We start from the raw sequence: 21,419 nt of genomic DNA on the forward strand, positions 1-21,419 counted from the left end.
CCACTTTTTTATTTAATGAGGATGGATAATAAATGAAGAAACATAAGAAGTGGTTGTTTGGTCATTGTGGTAAATTGTGGTGATTGATTGGTTCTATCTTAAATGAGGAGAAGAAAAATTTGCACACATTTTACTACAAATTCATTTGAAGTTTGTTTTATTTTTTTTTAATATATATCAATTTATTGCAAAAAAAGCAAAGGGAAGGGGAGGGGGGGGGGTTGAAGTACACCCCTTGATTGCCGTCACTACGGGTCTGGGGAGTCATAATGTATGCAATCTTACCTTTGTTTTCACATAGAGACGATTTTTCGACTTGAACCCATTATCACTTGATCATAATGGAACAATTTTTACCGTTGCACCAAGACCCACCTTCAATACGATATCTACAATGGTTAAGTAAAATGCCATCTAGATGCAAAGGTCAAGCCATGGCTAGAGATCTATATTTTAGGATCTTACACCACACCCACAAACAGTTCTTTAACATCTTAGCAGTCCATAAAAAGTCACTCTTTAGGTATCTGTGAGTGATCCATCTTACCAAAAGGCTGTTTTTGGTAGACAGATCTATCTACCATATATATTTACTTTAACATCTCAACTATATTCATATCCTTCATTCTTCTGATGCCCAAGCCACCTACCTATCCCCTTGTGTTTACAGACTGCCTCTCAAGCAATAAAATGAATTTACATTTCAGATTTGGGCCCAACTAAAGAAAGTTGGAAAACATTGATTCTAATTTACTGATAGTTGTACCAACGAGGTCAAAAATATCTGACTAGTAGATATAGCCACCTTGAAGAATAGAGATGATAAGTTGCAAATGGTCCTTCACATAAATCATTAAATCATCTGTAAAAATAAAATGTGACCAAAGTAAAGGTTTGCACCGGGGAAACAATTGGATTTCCCTCTCATCCACAAGCTTCCCCAACATAGCTGAAAAGGTTTCCACGACAATAGTAAATAAATATCGTGACATCGGGTTCCCATGCCTTATTCCTTTAGCTTATTTTAAAATCTTTAGTACTTGGAATGCTACTAGGGGCATGGAGAACCTCCAGAGATATAAATAATGGGTCCCGTAATATTTTGGAATGTCCAGATTCATAATCGTCTAGTTTGTTTTGAGTGATGAAATGAGATGTCTACAGAATGCTCCTCTTTGATTGAGACTGTGGAATAGTTGAAAGTCAAAAAAGTGATCCTCAAATACTCAAGTTGTTAGGGTGATCGAGCAAAACTTATTCTCAATACTTTGCTCAAGGGTACTGATGTAAAATAAAATAAAATAATAATGAAAACACACACTCTCCTCGATTATAGTTGTCAAAATCATTTACTGCATAATAGGGGGATTGGGTGAAAGCAAAGCATCATACCTACAAAAATTCTCACAAAATGGCCCAAAGACCCACCAGAACAATCCGATGAAGTTTTTAAATCAACTAAAGGAACTTTTATATCTCAGAGAAAATATACCATAGAGATGCTTAGTAATTAGGGCTGTAAACGGATCGGATTCGGTTCGGATAGTGCTATATCAGCATCTGCATCTGATTAGCTATCGGACGGATTCGGATAGTGCTAAACGGATACGGATAAGATATTTTATCCGTTTACATGTAAATATAGCTTTTCAGACAGCTATAGCCTATTTGTATCCGCATCCGTTTAGCTTTCGGATGGATTCGGATAGTGCTAAACGGATACGGACACGGATACGGAAATGGATTTCGACTATTCATTTACACCCTTATTAGTAATGTATGTTTATTTGAATCTAAACCCTTTAAATTTCCCTAATGGAGAAAATTTTGAAATTAAATAGTGAATATTGTGAAATTATTTCCCACTCGCCAACATAATAATGAATATTTTTTTAGAAGATTGATTTTATCTCACTGTAATAAGGTTTTCATTGGTTATATTGTGCAAGTTCTCAATCAGTTTATGGAAAAACATCAAAAAACCTCATCTAGATGATGCATTTCAAATTTCGCGGAGCTACTTGAACTTATGTATGGGGAAAGGTATTTGGTTATCGTCTGCTAGTAATCTTCATGTCAGTGCCTATTGTGATTCAGATTGGGCTTGTTGTGCTTCCTCTCATTGCTCTCTTATGGATTATTAATTGGACCTTTATTGAATCGAGTCTCATCCCTTGAAAGAGCAAAAAGCAGGAATCCACTTCACGATCTTCTGATCTGTTACGGCTTGCGAGCTGGTTTGGTTATGTTATTGCCCAAATTAAGACTTAGGGGTACCATATTCAGAGATTATGAATTTATATTATGGCAATGAGGCAACTATACAAATTATCATAACTTTGGTCTTCCATGAATGAACAAAACATATTGAGATTGATTTTCAAGTAATTTGTCAAAAACTTCAAGCTCTACAAATACAGTTTATTTACGTTTGAATAAAATAAAATAGCAATTATTTTTACTAAAGCTCATACTTAAAAGAAATATCATTTTCGGTTTTTAACAAGTTAGGCATCCATGATGTTCACCCTCCAATTTGAGGAGGAGTATTAATTAAATTGTATCGGGTGGTCGGGTCATAACCCTCCTAGTAGCATAAAAAATATCTCAATATAGAAAATATCTCTGTATATTCTGTGTGTGGATGTGGTCCTACGGCTGAACCACATAATCCGATCCTTTAATTTGTGTTTGCTTTCTTCTTCTTCTTCTCTTCATTTTTTTTTTAATTTTTATGTTTCTTCGATCATCAAATTCAATATCATATGTAATGTGTAAGCACAGGTAAGCAAATACCATCATTAACCTCACCAAAATAATTTAGACCAAGTTCAATCCATTCACTTAATTAAATTTCTATCATCACTCTAATCATACAGGACTTGCATGCTAGTTTGGGTCCCTAACATTTGTCTTTATGTTAGAATGACCATGACCCATATTTGCATAATAGATCGACATGACTTTAAACTATCACATTAATTGAATGACACAAATATAATTTTTTATTTCATAAATTTGTGATGAAAGGAGAAAAAACATATCCATTGCAACACAAAAAAACTCTCATACAGAGAGAGAGAGAGAGAGAGAGAGAGAGAGAGAGAGGCGTTTCCTGCACTTGATTTGGTAGCTTACTCTTGAGTTGATTGGACCAAGTGCTAGTAAAGATTTTCGTTGGTGAATGAATTCGGCTTTCCTCTAGCCATGGCCGGAGCTAGAGGATCCAGCCCAGTCAAAATAGGGGTGTTTGGGTCATTTTATTGGAGGGGGAGAGTGAAATGACCCAAACACCCTTGTTTTGACTGGGCTGGATACTCCAGCTCCCACCATGACTGGAGGAAAGTCAGGTCCTTGGTGAACTGTTATAAAGTGAACCGAGAAGATAATATAAAAAAGGGCAAGAGATCTTTACTTGGTGGTGTTTCCTACGACATCTCATAGGGCACCGTGAGATGACGCCTCTGCCCCCTAGGTAGATGCTCAGGTGTGCTCACCCATTAGAGAGCGTAGGAAGCACTACTAGTAGAAATCTTTTTCCCTAAAAAATTTAATGACAAATTTGATTTGAAGTAAAATTAATGTTAAGTATTATGAGGTATCGGTATTGGACGATACGTACCGGTTTACAAGTGACCAATTCCGTTACCATACCAATATTGTCCGATCCATCCATATCGCCACCAATCTACCATTTTCTGAGTTGACCGATACCCGCGTGCACAAAAACCATGTTTCAGATGGAATTATTTCACTAATTTTCACTAATTAAATTCCCGACCTTTTCACTTGCAGTGAATTGAAATTTTGAATAAATAAGACATCCTTGTGAACTAATGGCCGACAAATCGGGTTACCTGTTAAGTCCTTGTGGGAGGGAAGCATGTTCTTTAACAATATTCCCAAGAAAAAAGTTGAAAACTCGAAAGTATCACATACTAAGGCTGTGGCGACTGGTGGTGTTGTGAAACAAATTGGTGTTCATAGACTTTGGAAGGATTCATAAATTATTTTTTTTTCTAATTCATTCATTCCTCACAGATCTCAAGAACTAACAAGTCTTTCATTTATCCAAGAAGATTAGCTACACTCCTTCTCTTTTAACCCTACACCATTTTTCCAGGGTGTGTTCCTACTAATAAGCTGTCTTTTCCATATAAATTATAGAATAATCATAGCAAGCTTTTCAAGAAGAAAATTAAAGGTGGACTCTACAAGAGCAGAAAACAGTGAGCCACAAGCCAATGTCTATTAAAATCTAACACAAAGACAAAGGACTAGAAATCCTCGATTGAAACAAGTGGACAGACCCCCTTACCTTCTTGAATCTAACTAATTAATCCTTCTTTTGCTAGAGGATTCTAATCTGTTCTTCTCTTTCCTTGGTGGGGTCTATATTTTGGGTCCCAAGTTCCCAATGGAATAAGAATTAAAGGGTAAGAGGAGACAAGGGAGTGCAACCATATCTTCATTTTCCTTTTCATGTCTCTTCACCAAAATACTATCAAGTTCTCTTGAAAGCCCTCTTTCATCAGCTACATAACCTGCATTAAATGCTCTTTTTGTTTCCATTTCTGCTTTCAAATAAGCTGCAAGCTCCCTTTAACACTCTCAATAGTAATACACAGTAGTTCCCCTTAATTAACCTTCAATAAGTAGAACCCCCTTAACAGTTTGGTTCTGTATCTCATCATTCTCATCCTCATCCTCATCATCATATCAACCATGTCTTCTCTTCTTCCTTTTCTCCTACTTTGTCTTACAATGCATGCCTGCGAATCGCGATTTCTAGGTGTCATCCTTAAGGACTCCTATAAACAAGCTCAGTTTTCTGTCAAGGTTAGTACACAATGGTTATATTCCTTCTTATAATCATATATATTTTTTAATATAATTCCTAAACTCAACTTAAATCTTATCTCTGGTACTGCAGGAAGTAGAGAAAGAGAGATTAGTGAAAACTTCAATTGCATCACAAGTAGTTATGATTCCTAAGTCAGCTGAGCTTCAAACAGGAGAAATAGAGGGTGCAAATGGAGAGAGCATCAGCATCAGCAGTGAGGGAAAGGGGTGTACACCTACAACTGATCAAAAGCCAAAGGATTCGCGAGTTCGTCATAGGAAGGTGAAGAAGAAGAAGAAGAAAGGAAAGGTTACGGGCATTTCTTCTCAAGTCGAATCTCTGGTTTCGGTATCATGGCATATATCTCATAACAAGCAAAAGGGAAATCCTGGATTTAACTTAGATTATGCTCCACCCAAGACACACCCTCCTTCACACAACTGAACTGTTCTTCCAGTGATGTTATCTTAATATCCAAAAACTCCCAAGTTGAGCTTTAGAATCTTAATTAGGTTCATATATTTTACTACTATTGTAGACATAATTATAATAGAATCCAATATAATTACAGTACTACAAGGGCTTTTGCATTGTATGTGTTTCCATGTTTAATTGACTCTTCAGTTTATGTAAATCAGAAGAAATATAACCACCTTGTCTTTGCCCATGAATTTAATTAATTAACTGTTTTATCATATCTCTGGACTTTCTTCCTCTTCTTTTTGTTTTATTTAGGAAGTGAGATCATAGTCTTCCTGTTGTGATCTATTTTAGGGTAATTGTATGGAGTGACCTATGGAGAAGTGATTGAAGGGTTAATATGTAGGAGGTAATGAAGATAATGATCACAACAAACAAGGAAAGGATAACCAAGACCTAGAAGATTATAATCAGGGAAGTGCTATTGATCCATCTCCTTCCTCATCCCCAATGGAAGTTATTCATGTGCATGAATGTGGATAAACTTTGTAAAATGGCAAGGATGGATGATGATGATGATGATGAAACATATTATCATCCTTGCTTGGAAACCCTAGATTCCAAGTAATGTTATCTTGAGGGAGGACAACTGCTTAGTGCAGTTGGTAGAGAGTGGTGCAGTAAAGCCCATCCTAAAAGAGGTATCGGGTTCGAGCCTCCTTGTCCTTACCTTCCCTCCCCCACCATAGAGTTATATGGATTGATCATGAAGCAAGCTGAAACCTAATTGCTAATTTATTCCAATAGCAAAATTGTGTAAACCTAGCTTCTAGCTTTATTTCAATAGCTGAATTCACTGGTTAATAAGGACAGACCAATTGTTGTATTTAATGCACAGTATGGAGAATGGATGAATGATGGCCACTTGCATTGTTTGTGTTTCACTCCAGCTCCAATAAATTTAAAATCTTTCAGAGAGAGAGAGAGAGAGAGAGATGTTTAGGTATCAATTATATTTTGCTTTCTTCTTAAATGAGGAAGGGGATTTAAGTAAACCTCAATTAGTGCCTTCACTCCCGATGGTCTTTCTTCAAGTACAGTCATTCCTATTTTAAGTAACTAGGGTTTTTTCAATGAAGCAGAAGTTTCATTGGAAATTTCTGCCCTGGAATCTTTATTCCAAAGATTAATTACCTTTGAACTGCTGATAGTTGAACTTGATGAACTACTTAGTTATTGGAATTTCCACTTTGCAATGTTAACTAGAAATCTCACTTCCAATGTTATTGCTTCAAGTGCTTTCTACTTTTGCAGTTGTAACAAAGTAAAGCTTAATAACACTCTCATCTACGATGATAACTCAAGATGATACAATATCATAGAAGTTTCTCTCGAGATCCTCCGTTGCAAGGAAATAAAGAGAAAGAAAGTAAAATCAAATCAATACTAATTGTTGTAATCATTGCACTTGCATGATTGTGTAACTAACGCCAAAACATTCTTAATATATATGATTATTAAATTCTCTTTATTTTGCAATCAAATCTCTTTAGTTTGAAAAAAAAAAAAAAAAAAAAAAAAAAACTTGACTGAAAAGCAAAATTACATATGATAAAAATAAATTGGTAGACTATATAATCATGATTAACAAACTTTCCTTATTTTCTTTTCAAAACTTCCCTCCTCTTCCCTTGACTTGCAACTAGATGGAGGCTCAGGGTTTTGCTTTAGAATTGTTAACCAGCAGGTCAATAGAAGTTTTAACTTTGCAGTTGTAACAAAACTTCTATTTAAGAATCCCATTTTTGATAACTTAAAGTCATTATTAACCTTTTTAGATATTCTTCTATTTGTATTTCTAAATTGTTGGAAAATCAGGTTTTCTGACTCAACTTGTCTTCTAGAAAAACCGGGTGACTCGGCCTTGTCAAACCCGATCAAGACGAGTCATGTTTTCTAATTTTATAATGCAATAAATATGTATAAATTAATAAAAAATCATAAAAATACAGAAAAATGGGGGGGGGGGGGGGAGGGGAAATCAAGTAATCACATATCAATGCATTTTGAGTTTATGCCATTGAACAAGAGAAGGGAGTCAAGGAATTGAGGCTTTCTTATTGTTTTAGATTATGGATTTACTATTTAGTTAACTTCGTTTCTAATTGAAATAGTTTTATGATTTTTTTAAAAACGATTAAACTCACTGATTTTGTCATGACTCGGGTAAAAATACCGAGTCTTATTTGACTCAGACCATTTATGACCCAGTCTCATCATTTTTTACCTTGGCCTAGTTTACACGACTCTTGACCAGATTTTTCAAAATTTGACTTGACTCGAGCGACTTGCCTCAGTCAAAACCTAAATTTCCAACTATAGTTCTAATTGATCTTCTATCTTATTCAAGGAGTTTAAGGTATACTAGAATCTTTGCCATCCTAGTTGAACTCCATTAGCTGCCTGAAGATCTATTTAATCTTACACAAGTTCAAAAACTAAAGAACAATTGAGTAAACATGGAAATTTCAAAAAAGAAAAAAAAAAATCTTTAAAAAGGTTGAGAATTTTTTTGGAAAATAACTTCTTTGTTTTTTTGTTTTTTTTTGTTTTTTTGTTTTTGTCTATTTCCCCAACTTTTTTCAAGGTAAATGATTTATCCTTTTCATTGAAAAAAAATGTAAAAAGTTGTCTCCTTGTAACAAAATAAAGTTATAAACAAAATTTGTAACGTTACTTTCTTTGTCCCCTCCCTCATGCAATAACATGAATGAAGGGTCTTATAATGATATGGTTTTGTAACAATACGTGGTCCAACCTCATCTCATGTTCATCTATTATTGGGTAGTAAGAGTAGGATAGGAAATTTTCCTTGCTCCTATCCCAAACCCTTAACTAGTGTGTTGGTCTCTCTTAATTCTGTCCTTGTTAAAGAATTGACCCGACCATGGTGGACGGCCAGAATAAACCCTTAGTAACCGCCGCCACACCCAAAGGATCAGCAGTGACAAAGAGGACGTCTTATCGCAGGTGAGGAGGAGATGTATACAATGTTGCGACTGCATAAAAGGGAGATGCATGAGTAATACAATCCTTATATGAACCAGTTACAAACAGATTTACAAAAAGTACATGCTACTACAGTTTCATGGATAAAAATCCTCTATTGTGCTTAATCTTGTGGTGCTTTTGCAGTTCGGGTTTGCAAGCTCAACACATGGAAGATGCTTCATCCAACGGTGTGAGCTCGAGCATAATGAAAAGATAAGAAAAATAACACCTGGGTCTGCTTAAGCTCACACCGTTGGATGAAGCATCTTCTAGATCCGAACTGCAAAGACACCGTAAGATTAAGCACAGCAGAGGATTTTTATCCCAATTTTCATACAATCAACTCATAAATATTTTTTTTTTTTAAAAAGGGGTTGACGATTCATCAAATAGAAGGTGGGTTTTGGTCATTTCGACCCTCTATTCTCTCCATCGTAAATACATGTATGATCCTGCACCATACATGGCCATAGATATAACCTTTTGTCATAAAAATGATTAATAAGTTATTTCCCGTCTACTTTTCAGTTTCCACAGTTTTTCTCCATGCAAATAGTCAAGGAAGAACTAAAAAACAAAAAATCTTTCTACTCAATGCTCTTTTCTGACGATTTTTTAGCTCCCAGTTACCATCACTTATCCAAACACAGCTGTTGATCTTATGCACCTTTTGTGGTTGAGATATATAAATTTCAGAAAATGGTTCTGTGAGCAAGCGGCAAAGGTTACATTGGCATCCTCTTCTCTCTTTCTCAAATGAAATAACTTCTATACCCATATTCACGAAACCATTCCGTAACCCCTCATTGGTGTACTCCTCTATACCGTATCCTCAATGGTGATTTGCTATTTTATTTTATTTTATTTTTTTTTCCGTGCAATTAGGTCCCTTGTATTGAATTAATGGCTGATGGTCTTCAATGGTGGTCCATGGAAACACAATTTTTTTTAATAGACATGCCTTTAGAAAACCCTACTATGAGCGTCAACATTAGGTAGGTAGCAAGCACTTGTGGCACATGGTCGTTGACTAAATTTAATGTTTTTTATAATAATTTTTTCCCCCAAAGAAACAATCCCATTACTTTTTCATTTAAATATTCATTGTTGTTCATGGCCCCTTAAATTCTGAAATATAACCTTTGAGACACTTCACTTTCCAGGTGAACATAGAGGTAAACATGAATGGTTTCCTAGGAACCAGATTAGAAAACTTCAACAAAGACAGTGCTGGCTACTATTTCAAGAACGTCTCCCATGAAATATGCAAATATTTAAACCAAATTTAAACATCCCAAACACAAAAGTTAATATGAATAGAAAACATAACTTCTTGCTCTGAGGAACACAAACATCCGAAACCTGAATCCCGAGCAAAAATGGACAAAGCCCGTGAAGTGATACTTCCCAATGCATTTGGGTAAATGAGATCAATCAAGTTCCGTCCAATTTCCACCAGACAATCTAGCTAGACTGGTTTTTCTTTAATTGATCCAACAATGGTTCTTTAAGCTAATCAAGTACTAACTACAGCTAACAATAAAAGGTTTAATGACGTTAATGAATTGGGAAGTCCTGATCCCCAACTTTAATTCCACCTCGCCACCTCCCAGCCAGAAGAAATCGGGATTAAGCTTCACAATTGCTTCATCCAAGATCACCTGAAATCAAACACATTTGCTTCTTTTTTTTTAATCCAAACAGAGCTGTAATACAAGTATAATCCATTATAGTACATTCTGTGTATGCTTTGAAAGGTGAGAATGTTTCTTCACCATTTCAAGTACATTCACATTCTTGATAGTTCAAGGATTCAAATATTCATGTTTCACTGACATAATTTTAGAGAATGTTGGACTTCCAAGTCTAAACCAAAGTTCCTTGCTCTTTTTACCATCTCTTTAAGTCACCCTTAAATCTCATCATTTTCGGTTCCTATTTAGAGCAACCCAATCTTAAGACATCATTCTCACAATAATTTAATCTAGATGAATCATCTCGGATTGTTCTTAGTGATTTTGATGTTAACTCACAAACAAAAGACTAGTCACTATGTCCTGGTCCACGACTAAAATGCTTACATGGTAAAGTGAGAAAAGTAGTAAATAAAATACTTCCAACATCCTACCTTTACATGGCTGCATGACACCTGTGAAAATCTCTAGTACCAGTACCGCTTAATATAAAAAATGTGAAAATTAACAAGAAATTTAGCCTTCAATTTTAGACATTTCAAATTAGCTACTGAGCCCATGTACCCAATATCCACTGTATTATATTAAGTGGATCTTTAGCATATTGATCCACTATTTTGTAAGTTTTTTTTCCTTTGGTAGTTTTTTCCTTGTAGCATCATTGTATTCTTCATGATTTCATTACTTGTCTAAAGAGAAAGAGAGAAGTTACACCCCAGTCATCATACATATATTTATATAAAATTTGGTGAAAAAAATTTAGTAAACTATAAGGTTTTAAAATTTCATGGTCTTATTTCCAGGATGAACTAGTAAGTCAGCTAACCAGCTACAGAAAGTAAATGATGAACTGAGATTATCATCTGCACAGATTGCAAGGGACCCATGCTCATACTGTAAATATAGTTACACTGGTCCATCCTGACTATTCTCAGTTGATCAACTCCTTCATGTAAAATATCTCAGTATCAAAAAATAAAATCTCAAAGAGTTCAGATCCAAAGAAGAGTTCCAGGTCTCAAAGTTTATTTTCAGGTTCCAGAAAACGCAGCAGAGGGCCAGTGTTTGAACTTTGAACAGAGGAGTTGTAAACTTTTGTGTAGGATGAAAATGGGAAAGTTATGCTTGCATAGTAGACAATGCCCTGCTTACTAGAATCCAGGTTCATTTTTGGGATCCAGTCAGTAATCAGATTGGTCTGAATTTGTGTTCTACCATCTGCTTGAAGGTTTTGGTCCAGTTCAGTTTATGTGCCGTGTACAATAACTACTAGGTACCTAACGATTCAAGTGCTTAAGGGGTCTCTGTTTAAGTCAAGAATGCAGGAGTGAGAACTTCCCTGAGGACGTATAGCAAGTGATTCAATCCACTTGGGCTCAATCCTGAACATAGGCTCATTGTCACCCTTGGCCAGGCTTGAAACCTGACTTGACCTTGTAGGGCACACTTACGTTTACTTCAGCCTGGCCCAAGCCCACCCTTCTTGAAACTGTATATCATACTACGTTACAAATGGATAGAAGTCTGTTTTCCAGAAACAGGGATCTCCAACATGTATTTATTATACAGAGACGGGGGCCACTGAGGAAAACTAGGTGAGCATCAGACCCAGACAATCAAGACACCAAGGCCCAAGTGTCCATGGGACATCAGGCAAGAAAGGTACCCATGTGGTGGTGTCTCAGAAGCATGTTGCAAGCACATGTGCATGTCACAAGACTGTTTTTAAGTATCAAAATGATGACATGACATGCAGTGTTTAAATGAATTTTGTCAATAAGAGTAAGCACTTCAAGCAGATAGAGATGCACCAATTATTTTGAAAACACCTCCCAAACGAGAGAGAGAGATGCACCAATTATCAAGGCAACAAAGAAAAAGGTAGGATGAAATAATTTTATTTTCTTTTGGATCCTACCATATTGAAAATTATTACTACTAATCATATGAATTGATATCGATTTTAACCTGCAAAATATATAGCACAAAGAAAGATTAAAAAAAAAATCCAAACAATAAGCAATTTTAACAGGACAGGTTTTAATTACCGGAATGGTTGTGTTCATGCCTATACATGTCACTGCATTGTGCTCATATCCGGTCAACTTCGCTGACTGATCCTCAGGTGCAAGCCTCACTGTGTCAACAATTAAAACTGTTATTGCCTTCCAGACTCAGATATTATAGAAGGGGTTTTAAAAGCCTCTTAAGGGACTTTATATTAGACCATAAATGAATACAAAGAAAGATGAAAATTTTCATACAGAAGTATGACCCCATTATCCATGGGAAGAAATTAGACTGGAGCAGTAAAACTGGTTCAATGAACTTTGGCCAGATAATCTGAGAGGGTCAAATGTGGTGGTTTAACTGCTCACAAAAGATGGCTCAAGACTAACAATGATCATTCCAGGAGGGACTAAAGAGATTCAACATGGCATTGCCTTTGATGGAAGAAATGATTCATTAGACATATGTCAGTCATAGGCCCACACTCAATTCAGGGAAAACTCGGCAACTTCACTCTTTCAGCCAATGATATTTGACTTATAGTTCTCAAGGCGTCGCTAGGCTACGTGACGCCTAGGCGTCCAGATGCCTTGGTAGCCTTGTTGGTATCGCCTTCCGTCCAGGCCCCCTCCAACACCTTCTAACATGTGCTGTCTCTAAACAATTAATTTCTAGGAAATACCCTCTACGGGCTAATACTTGCATGCTAAATATTTGATGCTTTAAAGCATAGGTTAAAATCCCATTTCGGTCAAACCAAAATAAGCGAAATACCGAAATTTCACTTAAACAATGTATTTTTTCCATGAGTTTTGCTTGGCCATTTCAGGGGGCAAATGGCCGAAATGAGCGAAATAATTTCGACAAAACAATGCATTTTTTAGACCGAAGTGAGCAAAAGTTCGGCGAAACAGTGCTGGTTCTGGGTTTCACCTCCTGTTTCGTCTCGGACATGTCGAAATTAGCAAAATTTAGGTGAGTTTTTGAACTACGCTAGACTTCTATTCTCAGGGTAAACATGCAATGAACCTGACCTTTGGCACTAATATGCATGCCTCGTCTGAATTATACACACCAAAGAATATTTTCAGATGTTAAAGATGTTGATAGTTTGACAACTCACACCTCTTGATCTAGTGGCATTATTGTGGCTAGATCGGCATGACAATTCATGGATAATCAAGGAGTTGTACATGGCAATTCATGGATAATCACAAGGACCATGGATACAAATGGATTAATACCAGAATTTATCCAGGCTAGGACCAGCCATATTTATTTAGCAAGTTTATCCTTTTTTTCTTTTTTTTTTTTTTTAAAATAAAAATTGAAGATTAAAAAGGAGGCAAACAAGCCCAAAGACAGACTACAGGCAAAGCGACCTTAAGCTTAAAGAGGGGACTCAGTCCTAAAACATAAATGCAAGGGCAACAAACCACTTGTTCACCCAAGAGAAATAATAAAATAAGGCTACGGGGGGTCTGTGAGGCGCACCAAGGGGGTCCTTATCCTATTCGATCGTCGGGGGACCTCAGTATAAAAACCAGGCCGATCAAGAGCCACACGGGCCAAAAGAGCCTCCTCCTCTGGGGAAAAGGGAGATGGAATTTTTTGCAGCCCTACTCCTAACTCCTTATCAACTTGATGTTTTTCTACCGCCGCGTCCACCGCCTTAACACCAAGATTTGCATTCCTTTGACTTCGAGTTCTGTCAATAACTGGAGTTGCCATATGGGAACCCACACGACCACCTAGAAGAGCAGTCCTACGTCCATCACAACTTTTTCGACCCAACACCTGAGTCCACCCGCCTTGCACCTCCTCTTGATCAAATTGGTCATAACCCGACCCACGAGAATCCGATCTTTGAACTAATTCCACCTCATTAGGTATATTTAAAATGATAGTCCCATCTTGAAAGTGGGAAATATGCACATTCGAACTTCCTCCCTCTCTTTGGTTCGGCACCAAAGAATTACCTTGATGCCCCGTCTCAACAGTACCATGTTCCAAACACGTATTCTCAAGGCCAGCAGTAAGATAGGGACCCGATTGCCCTCCAATTAAAACATGGTTTGGATGATTATCAACTCCAACATCGCCAGTAGATAAGGAATTTGAAGAGGAAAAAACAGAGTGACTCACATGGGGGATTTCAATAATGGAGGCGAAGACAGATTGACTCACATGGTGATTTCTACTAGAAGAGCTCAAGACCACACGCTCTTCAGCAAATAAATTCAAAGCTGATGTCTCCAAAGTCTCATTTGCTACAGTAAGAGCAAGTGCAGAAACCCGTTCCTCTTGTTGGATCATGTTCACACTTTCAAGGATTGCAAGTCCTTCAAGATGATCCACTCTAGCAGCCGCCCCATCCAATAATACGTTACCATCATGAAGAGGAGTATTTCCTATCTCATTAGTAGCAGCTAACAAAAGAGAATCTACCCCCACCTGCAGCTCCGGCTCACTGGTCGGACCTTCCCGCTGCAAACCATGAAAACCAGGTCGCAAAGAAGGATCCAGATTATCACCATCTTCACAATCGGATACTCTATTTGATGGGCTCGCTACAATATGGTTCTGAACATCCCTATCTCCATGCTCAGAAGCATTAAGAATTATGCCTGTAGGACGCCAGTGAGCACGGAGCCCACCTTCTTCGACCTCCGTGTCAGGGTTTGACTGATTAGCCGCTTGATCAGGCCCCCTCTTCGAAGACTCGCCTCTCTCCAAAACTTGCAGCCCCACGCCACTGGAATTTCCTGCCCCCTGTCTACGATCAAACACGATCTCTTTCCCTCTGTTATCAACCAAAGCACCCGACTCCTTCTCCCCGCTTGTCTCGGCACCTAGTCCAACAACCTGATCCTCCATCGAAACCCCTTCTGAAGGGTTGCAAAACTACTAACCATTGGCCCTAGCATCAGCATTCCTAGGCTTAGCAGCAACCCCAATGATCTTCCTACAAACCTCAGCGTGGTAACCAAGCTTGAAGCAGCCAGTGCAAAACACTAGGAGCTTCTCATAAACAATTTTCTGAAAAACCTAAGGATCCACATCCAATCCAGATCTTCTCTAGCAAACAAGACAGCAAATCGATCTCCACACAAGCCCTTGCGGCAATCGTCCTAGAGCATGCAACCGTAGCCCCATCCACCTTTAACACCTTTCCAACCGCACCCTCCACCGAAAGAAAATAGTTGCCCTAATAGAGATTGATAGGCAAACTCGGAAAATAAATCCACACAGGAACAATCAGAGACTCCATCCCCGATTTAAAGAATGTGGTCCACTTAAAACACCTGAAAGGAAACCCCTTGATAGAGGTTAGTTCTTTGAGCCACACTCTGATATAATCTGCATGATTCAAAAAGCGCAGAAGTAAGTGTCTCTGATCAAGGGAGGAAATCATCACGTCCGCCGCCAGATGAAAGGAAGATTGTAGAGCCCTCTTGATCTCAAAAATTGAAGGTCTACCATAAGAGCATTTAGCCACAAGCGCCCATTGCAACGGTTCCTCGGATCGCAGAATCTCCTCCTCTGTAAAGAAGATAGCTGGAGAGCCCAAGTGGGTTAAAGGCGCTTTCATAGCAATCGTAGGCACCTCCACCATAGACATTTTGGCCAAAGCAGACGCAAAGGACGGCGTCGCCGGCCGCCTGGGATCCGGCGGAGATTCCTCCCGTGGGGGAGGAACCGCCATCAAACCCTAATATGGGATGCAAAGCCTTTAAAATAATGGGCTTGATTTAGCAAGTTTAGCTATAAATACTTTTATGAATTTTATTTAGCAAGTTTATCTATAGCTCCAATCCCTCTGTTAGGGGTTCAATTTGGGCAGGTAGGTCATCAACCCAAGTTCAATCCTAGGAACTGAGCAGACAATGTGTAGCTCAACCAACCTGCAGACCAGTCCAATATGCTCGACCTAAACTGAACCCAAAGTCTCAACTTAGATAACTCTACTAACTTGATAATTGTTTTGGGTTTCGTGAACATGTTTTCTCAGAGTTAGTCTCAGCTTTTAACATCATATAACCCCATAAGGCAGGGTTCAGCTTGGGCCAGGATTCCTACCATGACCTGAGCCCATTGAAATGCTTGGTTTAGTTGTCATCGCATAGCTCAAGCCATATTGAGATCTTAAAATTCCCTCCCAACCCAACTCATGTTTGGCTTGAGCTTGGCAAAAGTTGCAGCTCCCACTTCTAGTTCTAGAGCATCATCCTGGGCAATCATAAGAACTACACTCCACTTATGATATATGTCCTAAACTTGCTTTTACCAGAGCATAAATACACAGAAAATGCACATATGCCATGTTATTTGGAAAAGCAACCCCAGTCAGACTGTAAAATCCACCCAAGGTTGACCTCATTTAGAAAGACAAGTTATGCATAATCTAAAAAAATAAAACAATTCTGAGGATTTATTTTTATAATTCAAAAGAAAATAAATTGAAGGTGAAATCCCCCTCAGAAATCAATGTGATGCGGAAAAAAAAAAAAAAAAAAAAAAAAAAAAAAGAAGGAACGATGAACTGGTTGAGAACCGGCAAGTTATAAGCCACTAGATGAGGGCCTTTTAGTTTGATGATGAAGATGGAGATGGATGATGGTGGTTGACGATGATGATAATTGATGGAGGTAGATAGTTTTGGCTGCTAGAGTCCACTAGAGCCCCACCAAGGAGATTTACCTTGGATATGATTGCTGAATCCACAAGCTAAATCTCACAAGAGAGTTCTTTGTCTTCAAAATCTGATGTTCCAGAGAACAGCCCATGGTTTCATTATATAGAGGGGAGGCATTAAAACCCTTTGGAATACATCAACTTACATTATATAGACTTTTTGATTTTCAACACCTAGAAACTAAAACCAAGACACTAGCATCCCCAAGACATAGGGAACTACAACCAAGAAAGTGACTTGGAAAAACTAAAAGACTTTTAATGACTAATAACTAATACCCAGGAGCATGAACAACCTCATAACGCCACCTAGGAAACTGAAAAGACACGTAGTAAGAGTAAATACTAGCCTAGGCAAACAAAAAGGCAGAACCACTGGGTTTAATTCACCCAGGCCAGCATAGGTATCGATCTATGGGCTGGGCCTTCTAGGCTTGGTCCTGCTGGTCCTGTAGGCACAAATCTGGCCTTGGGCTGGGCCTAGTAGGCTAGGCCTGGCGGGATGGCTGAATGCCCTGCATCACAATGTTGTAAAAATGTACAAAAAGAGCAAAGCACCTTAGAAAGAAAGCTTTCCAACTACATCTGATATTCTGTGTAGACATGTATCTATATTCTTTTCACTTCATTCTGAAGCAAACACATTTCATGGACTAAACAAAACAAGGCTTGAGTAAAGAGTTATAACTCCAAATCTATCATGTTATAAACAAGAACGACGGGTAGGCAAGTGACTTTGTGCATAAGATACAGCATGCAGACATAAACCTGTAAAGTCTACAGAAAGTGAAATGTTCAACCATACTTGTCAAGGCGTCGCCTAGGCATCCAAGCGCCTTCAGGGTGTCAAGACGATCCTTATTGGATGGGGGTAAGGCGACCGCCTAGGCATCACCTTGGTCTGCCTAGGTGGCTGAGCAGGCACCTTATGCTGTTTTGTGTTTTTTTTTTATTATTATTATTTTTATTAGTTATAAAATATAAATTCCTTTCCTAACCTTTTTATTTGGCACTGTACAGGATTATAATGCTTGCAATACATGGATCATTGAATCTTAAACCTTGCTACACTGTTGTATCTAGTAATGCCGTTTTGCTAGAATCAATTCTAATCCAATGTGACATTTCAAAATTCAAATATCATTGAACTGAATTACTGAAATATTTTCTTTGTTAAGTTTATATTTAACTGCTAGTTTGTTGTGAACAACCAGTCAGTCTTACAATGGCTGTTATTATGTTAATTTATATGTGACAGCTGGTTTCTTTAATTGGCTGTTAATTTTCTTATGACGTTTATGATGTGTCAATACTAGAAATATGGATAGGGGGGAGGAAGCTAGGGTGCCTTGTTGCCCAGGTGCCCCACCACCACCTTGGGTTGCCTTGGCGCTTTGAAAACTATGTGTGCAACAGCTTCAAATGATTTGGATACAAATATATTGGGTGTAGGAGCAGTTTCACACACACACACACATACACACCCATAATTTGGGATAGGAAATTCATAAAACTTACTGTTGAACTTCTTTTTTGGTATCTTTCCATTGTTGAGAGAATACAAGAAATTTTTCACGGCTTCAGCATTAAACCGAGCAGTATACTGCAGCAAAGAAATAAAAGAGACCAAGAATTACAATGATTTAGGCAGGTCCTTATATCATCTAGAATAGTTAAATGAAAAAAAAGTACCTGCACTACCACAAGATAGTACTTTGAATTATTTCGATCACTACAATCGGTGACACTAGCATGGGCTTGTGTGTTGACCTGAGGAGAAAAAATATCAGCTTAGTTAGACAGTAAAGAAGCCAAAACCACCTAACAGGCAATGGTACTAAGAAACAAATAAGCTGAAGAAGAACTTGATTTTGGAGTTAAAGGGTTTAGAAGATTCACTACATTTCCAGTATAAGTGTCAAAAGAGAAAGGTCAAGATGCTCATCATTAATTGCCTTGTGCAGGCTACACAGATCATGTTCTACCATCTAAAGAGAAGAAAAAAGTTAATTCTTTTTGGATCACCATTACAGATTCATCACTATTCATTAAAATACAGCCTTTGAGCTTTATATCAAGTTGTAGACACTGAATTTTATCACCCCCCCCCCGGGCGATGACGACAACAAGATATGGACAAACATCGGTGTCTCTTTGGAGGAGAACTCTTGTACCTGCACCCAAACCATATCACCCTCACATCCCTAAAAATGATTCAAAAGACCCTTTTTGACCAAATGCTGAAAGAGGTACTGTAACTTTATGGAGTATATGGTGTGTAACTTTAGTTACACTAGAATAGATAATGAGGTGATGAATATTGGGATAGGAAGATTCCACAAAGTGATTATTTTAGGTATCTGGGCTCAATCATAAATAAAGAAGGTGATATAGAAGATGATGTTTTACAAAGAATTAAATAGGATGGATGAAGTGGAAAGGTGTGTCCGGAGTGTTGTGTGATCGACGTACTCCTCTAAAACTTAAAGGAAAATTTATAGGTCAGTCATACGGCCAACTATGATGTATACGGAATGTTGGGTAGTTAAGAAGCATCATATAGATAAACTCAGTGTAACTAAGATGAGGATGTTGAGATGGATGTGTGGAAAAACTAAGAAGGATAATAAGGTAAGACTAGAACCAGAATAGGTCTAATCCCAAGAAGGATCAAATTGAAAATCTCCAGTGAACAAGAAAGAGAACGATAGGATCTCAAATTTGTTGGAAGAGCATGATGAGATCTCAAATTGACAACAAAGAGAACAATGGGAACTCAAATGAGGGAAGAATAACCTGCTAAAGTAAATGGGTTGAATCCTCCTCTTTCCAATGGATTGAGTACTCTTCTTGAAAGTAGGATGAACCCCAAAATAGAAGTCACGATCAGAACAAGAAGAAAGAGGAGATCGATCAACCCTTAGGGTTTTCTCATAAAGTCTCCTGGATCGATCTTTGGGTTACTCTTGCTAGTTCGATTGATGGATATGTACCCTAGCAGCAATGATTATGATACAGTAATCTTCAGGAATCAATGTGACAATCTGTTGACAAGAAATCCCAGTAGCTTGTAGCCTCTTGAACTCGATTTGACTGAACTAGGGTTTGGATCAAGAATCGATGAAAGGGGATGGGAGAAGGCAATGGGTATCTCACCCTAGGTCTCTCACCTATCCTATCTCAGGATTTTCACAAAGGCTCAAGCCCATATTTCATTAATCAAATTCGTGTATAATGTTGGCCTCCCTTACAAACTTATATAGAAGACTCAAAAATAAACTTGGACACTAAAAAGGAAAGGCCTAACTCAATCCTTAAATATTAAGGTATCCTAAATTGACTAGGAAAGTGGAATAATAAAGAAAACATACTCAAAATAGGACTCTAACTAAACTAATGAAGTAAATCCTGTTTTCCTACTTTCTACCCATATTTTAGGCTTATTAAATTGGTCATTATAAAATAAACACATAGAATCAAAGGCCCAATACATACATAACCCATCCCAAGGCTTATTTCCACTAAAATAGCCCTCTAAGTGACTTATTTCCATCAGATAAAGTAAGGAATGGTTGACCTAGAGCTGATTTGGGAGTAGTTCAGATACATGATAAGGTATGAGAAATTCGTTTGAGGTGGCATGGTCATGTTCAACAGGGAGGCCTTTAGATGCTCTAGTATGGAGGAGTGATTTAATTCAGATTGAAGGAGTTAAAAGAGCCAGGGGCAGACCTAAAATGACTCAAGGAGAAGTGATGAGGAAAGACATGCATAGCTGGCCTTATATCAAGTATGACCTGGAATAGAGCTGATTGGAGGGTAAGGATCCATGTCCCTGACCCCATTCAGTTGGGATAAGGCTGAGTTGTTGTTGTTTTATATAATTATTATGCCCAATTCAGAATATTACAGATATTTATGAAAAAGTATATCCATAGCCAATTCAAGGGTTAACCAACCCCACTTCAACCATGAAACCTCTTTACAAGAATTCAAATGCTCCTCCACTAATCCTTCGTAACTCGCACAGTTACCTCCAACAACCATCTATTTAGCCAGAATCCCCAGTAAGTACAATATAAACCCAAATAAGCTGTCTACTCACTAAGATCAGATATATGAAAGATAATTAAGGAATAAAATTTTGAAGAATAATAATAATAACTAGAGATGGAAACCCGCGCAAATCCAATAGACTATTTCCTAAACATGAAATTGAAAGACTAGTAATGTAATTGAAATACAGAACAAAGAGAAGAAATGAACGAAAATATGTAGAGAGGGAACGGGAGCGACCGAAGGAGCTTTACCAAGACGATGCTCTTGCAGAGATGGTGTATGGAAGCAGCACCGAGGATCTCTCTTCTCGCCTCGATGGGTCTATCGTAGTAGTCGGAGGGAGCTCTCTTGAATACGAAATCATCAACACCTTTGGCTCGAAGGATGGCAGAGAGACGTGATACGGTGACGGAATTTCGTTCATCCTGGGAAGAGACAGAGACCGCGGCTGAGAAATGCTCAGGCAACAAATGAAGCTCTAGTTCTGCTATCCTTTCGAGGATTCGTTTTTGACGTCTCTCAAGCTCTGCTGTAGCTTCTGCTAATCTGGCCATTTGTGACGGTGAGATCCCCTCTCTCTCTCTCTCTCTCTCTCAGTCTCTCTCTTCTCCGAGACCCCAAAAACGATACAGGGCAAGGCACGTGAC

General features: G+C 38.0%; 2 protein-coding genes across 2 annotated transcripts in view; one reads left to right on the forward strand and one right to left on the reverse strand.

Annotated features, from left to right (window-relative positions):
* The first annotated feature begins 201 nt into the window (after positions 1 to 201).
* The window catches only part of LOC122664357 (spindle and kinetochore-associated protein 1 homolog), a 28,262-nt gene continuing 7,044 nt past the window's right edge, over positions 202 to 21,419 (forward strand). The window contains exon 1 of the mRNA XM_043860136.1: positions 202 to 215. The gene's annotated coding sequence lies outside the window, so the exon portion shown is untranslated. The remainder of the gene's footprint in view (positions 216 to 21,419) is intronic.
* Positions 9,560 to 21,385, reverse strand: LOC122664358. The gene is made up of 5 exons (XM_043860137.1): positions 21,024 to 21,385; positions 18,406 to 18,483; positions 18,232 to 18,316; positions 12,057 to 12,145; positions 9,560 to 9,975 (listed from the first exon to the last, which is right to left on the reverse strand). The coding sequence occupies exons 1-5, from the start codon at positions 21,324 to 21,326 to the stop codon at positions 9,838 to 9,840; spliced, it is 693 nt and encodes a 230-aa protein (XP_043716072.1). The 5' UTR covers positions 21,327 to 21,385; the 3' UTR covers positions 9,560 to 9,837.

Source organism: Telopea speciosissima, chromosome 6 (assembly GCF_018873765.1).
Source record: "Telopea speciosissima isolate NSW1024214 ecotype Mountain lineage chromosome 6, Tspe_v1, whole genome shotgun sequence".
In the NCBI taxonomy this organism is placed as follows: domain Eukaryota; kingdom Viridiplantae; phylum Streptophyta; class Magnoliopsida; order Proteales; family Proteaceae; genus Telopea; species Telopea speciosissima.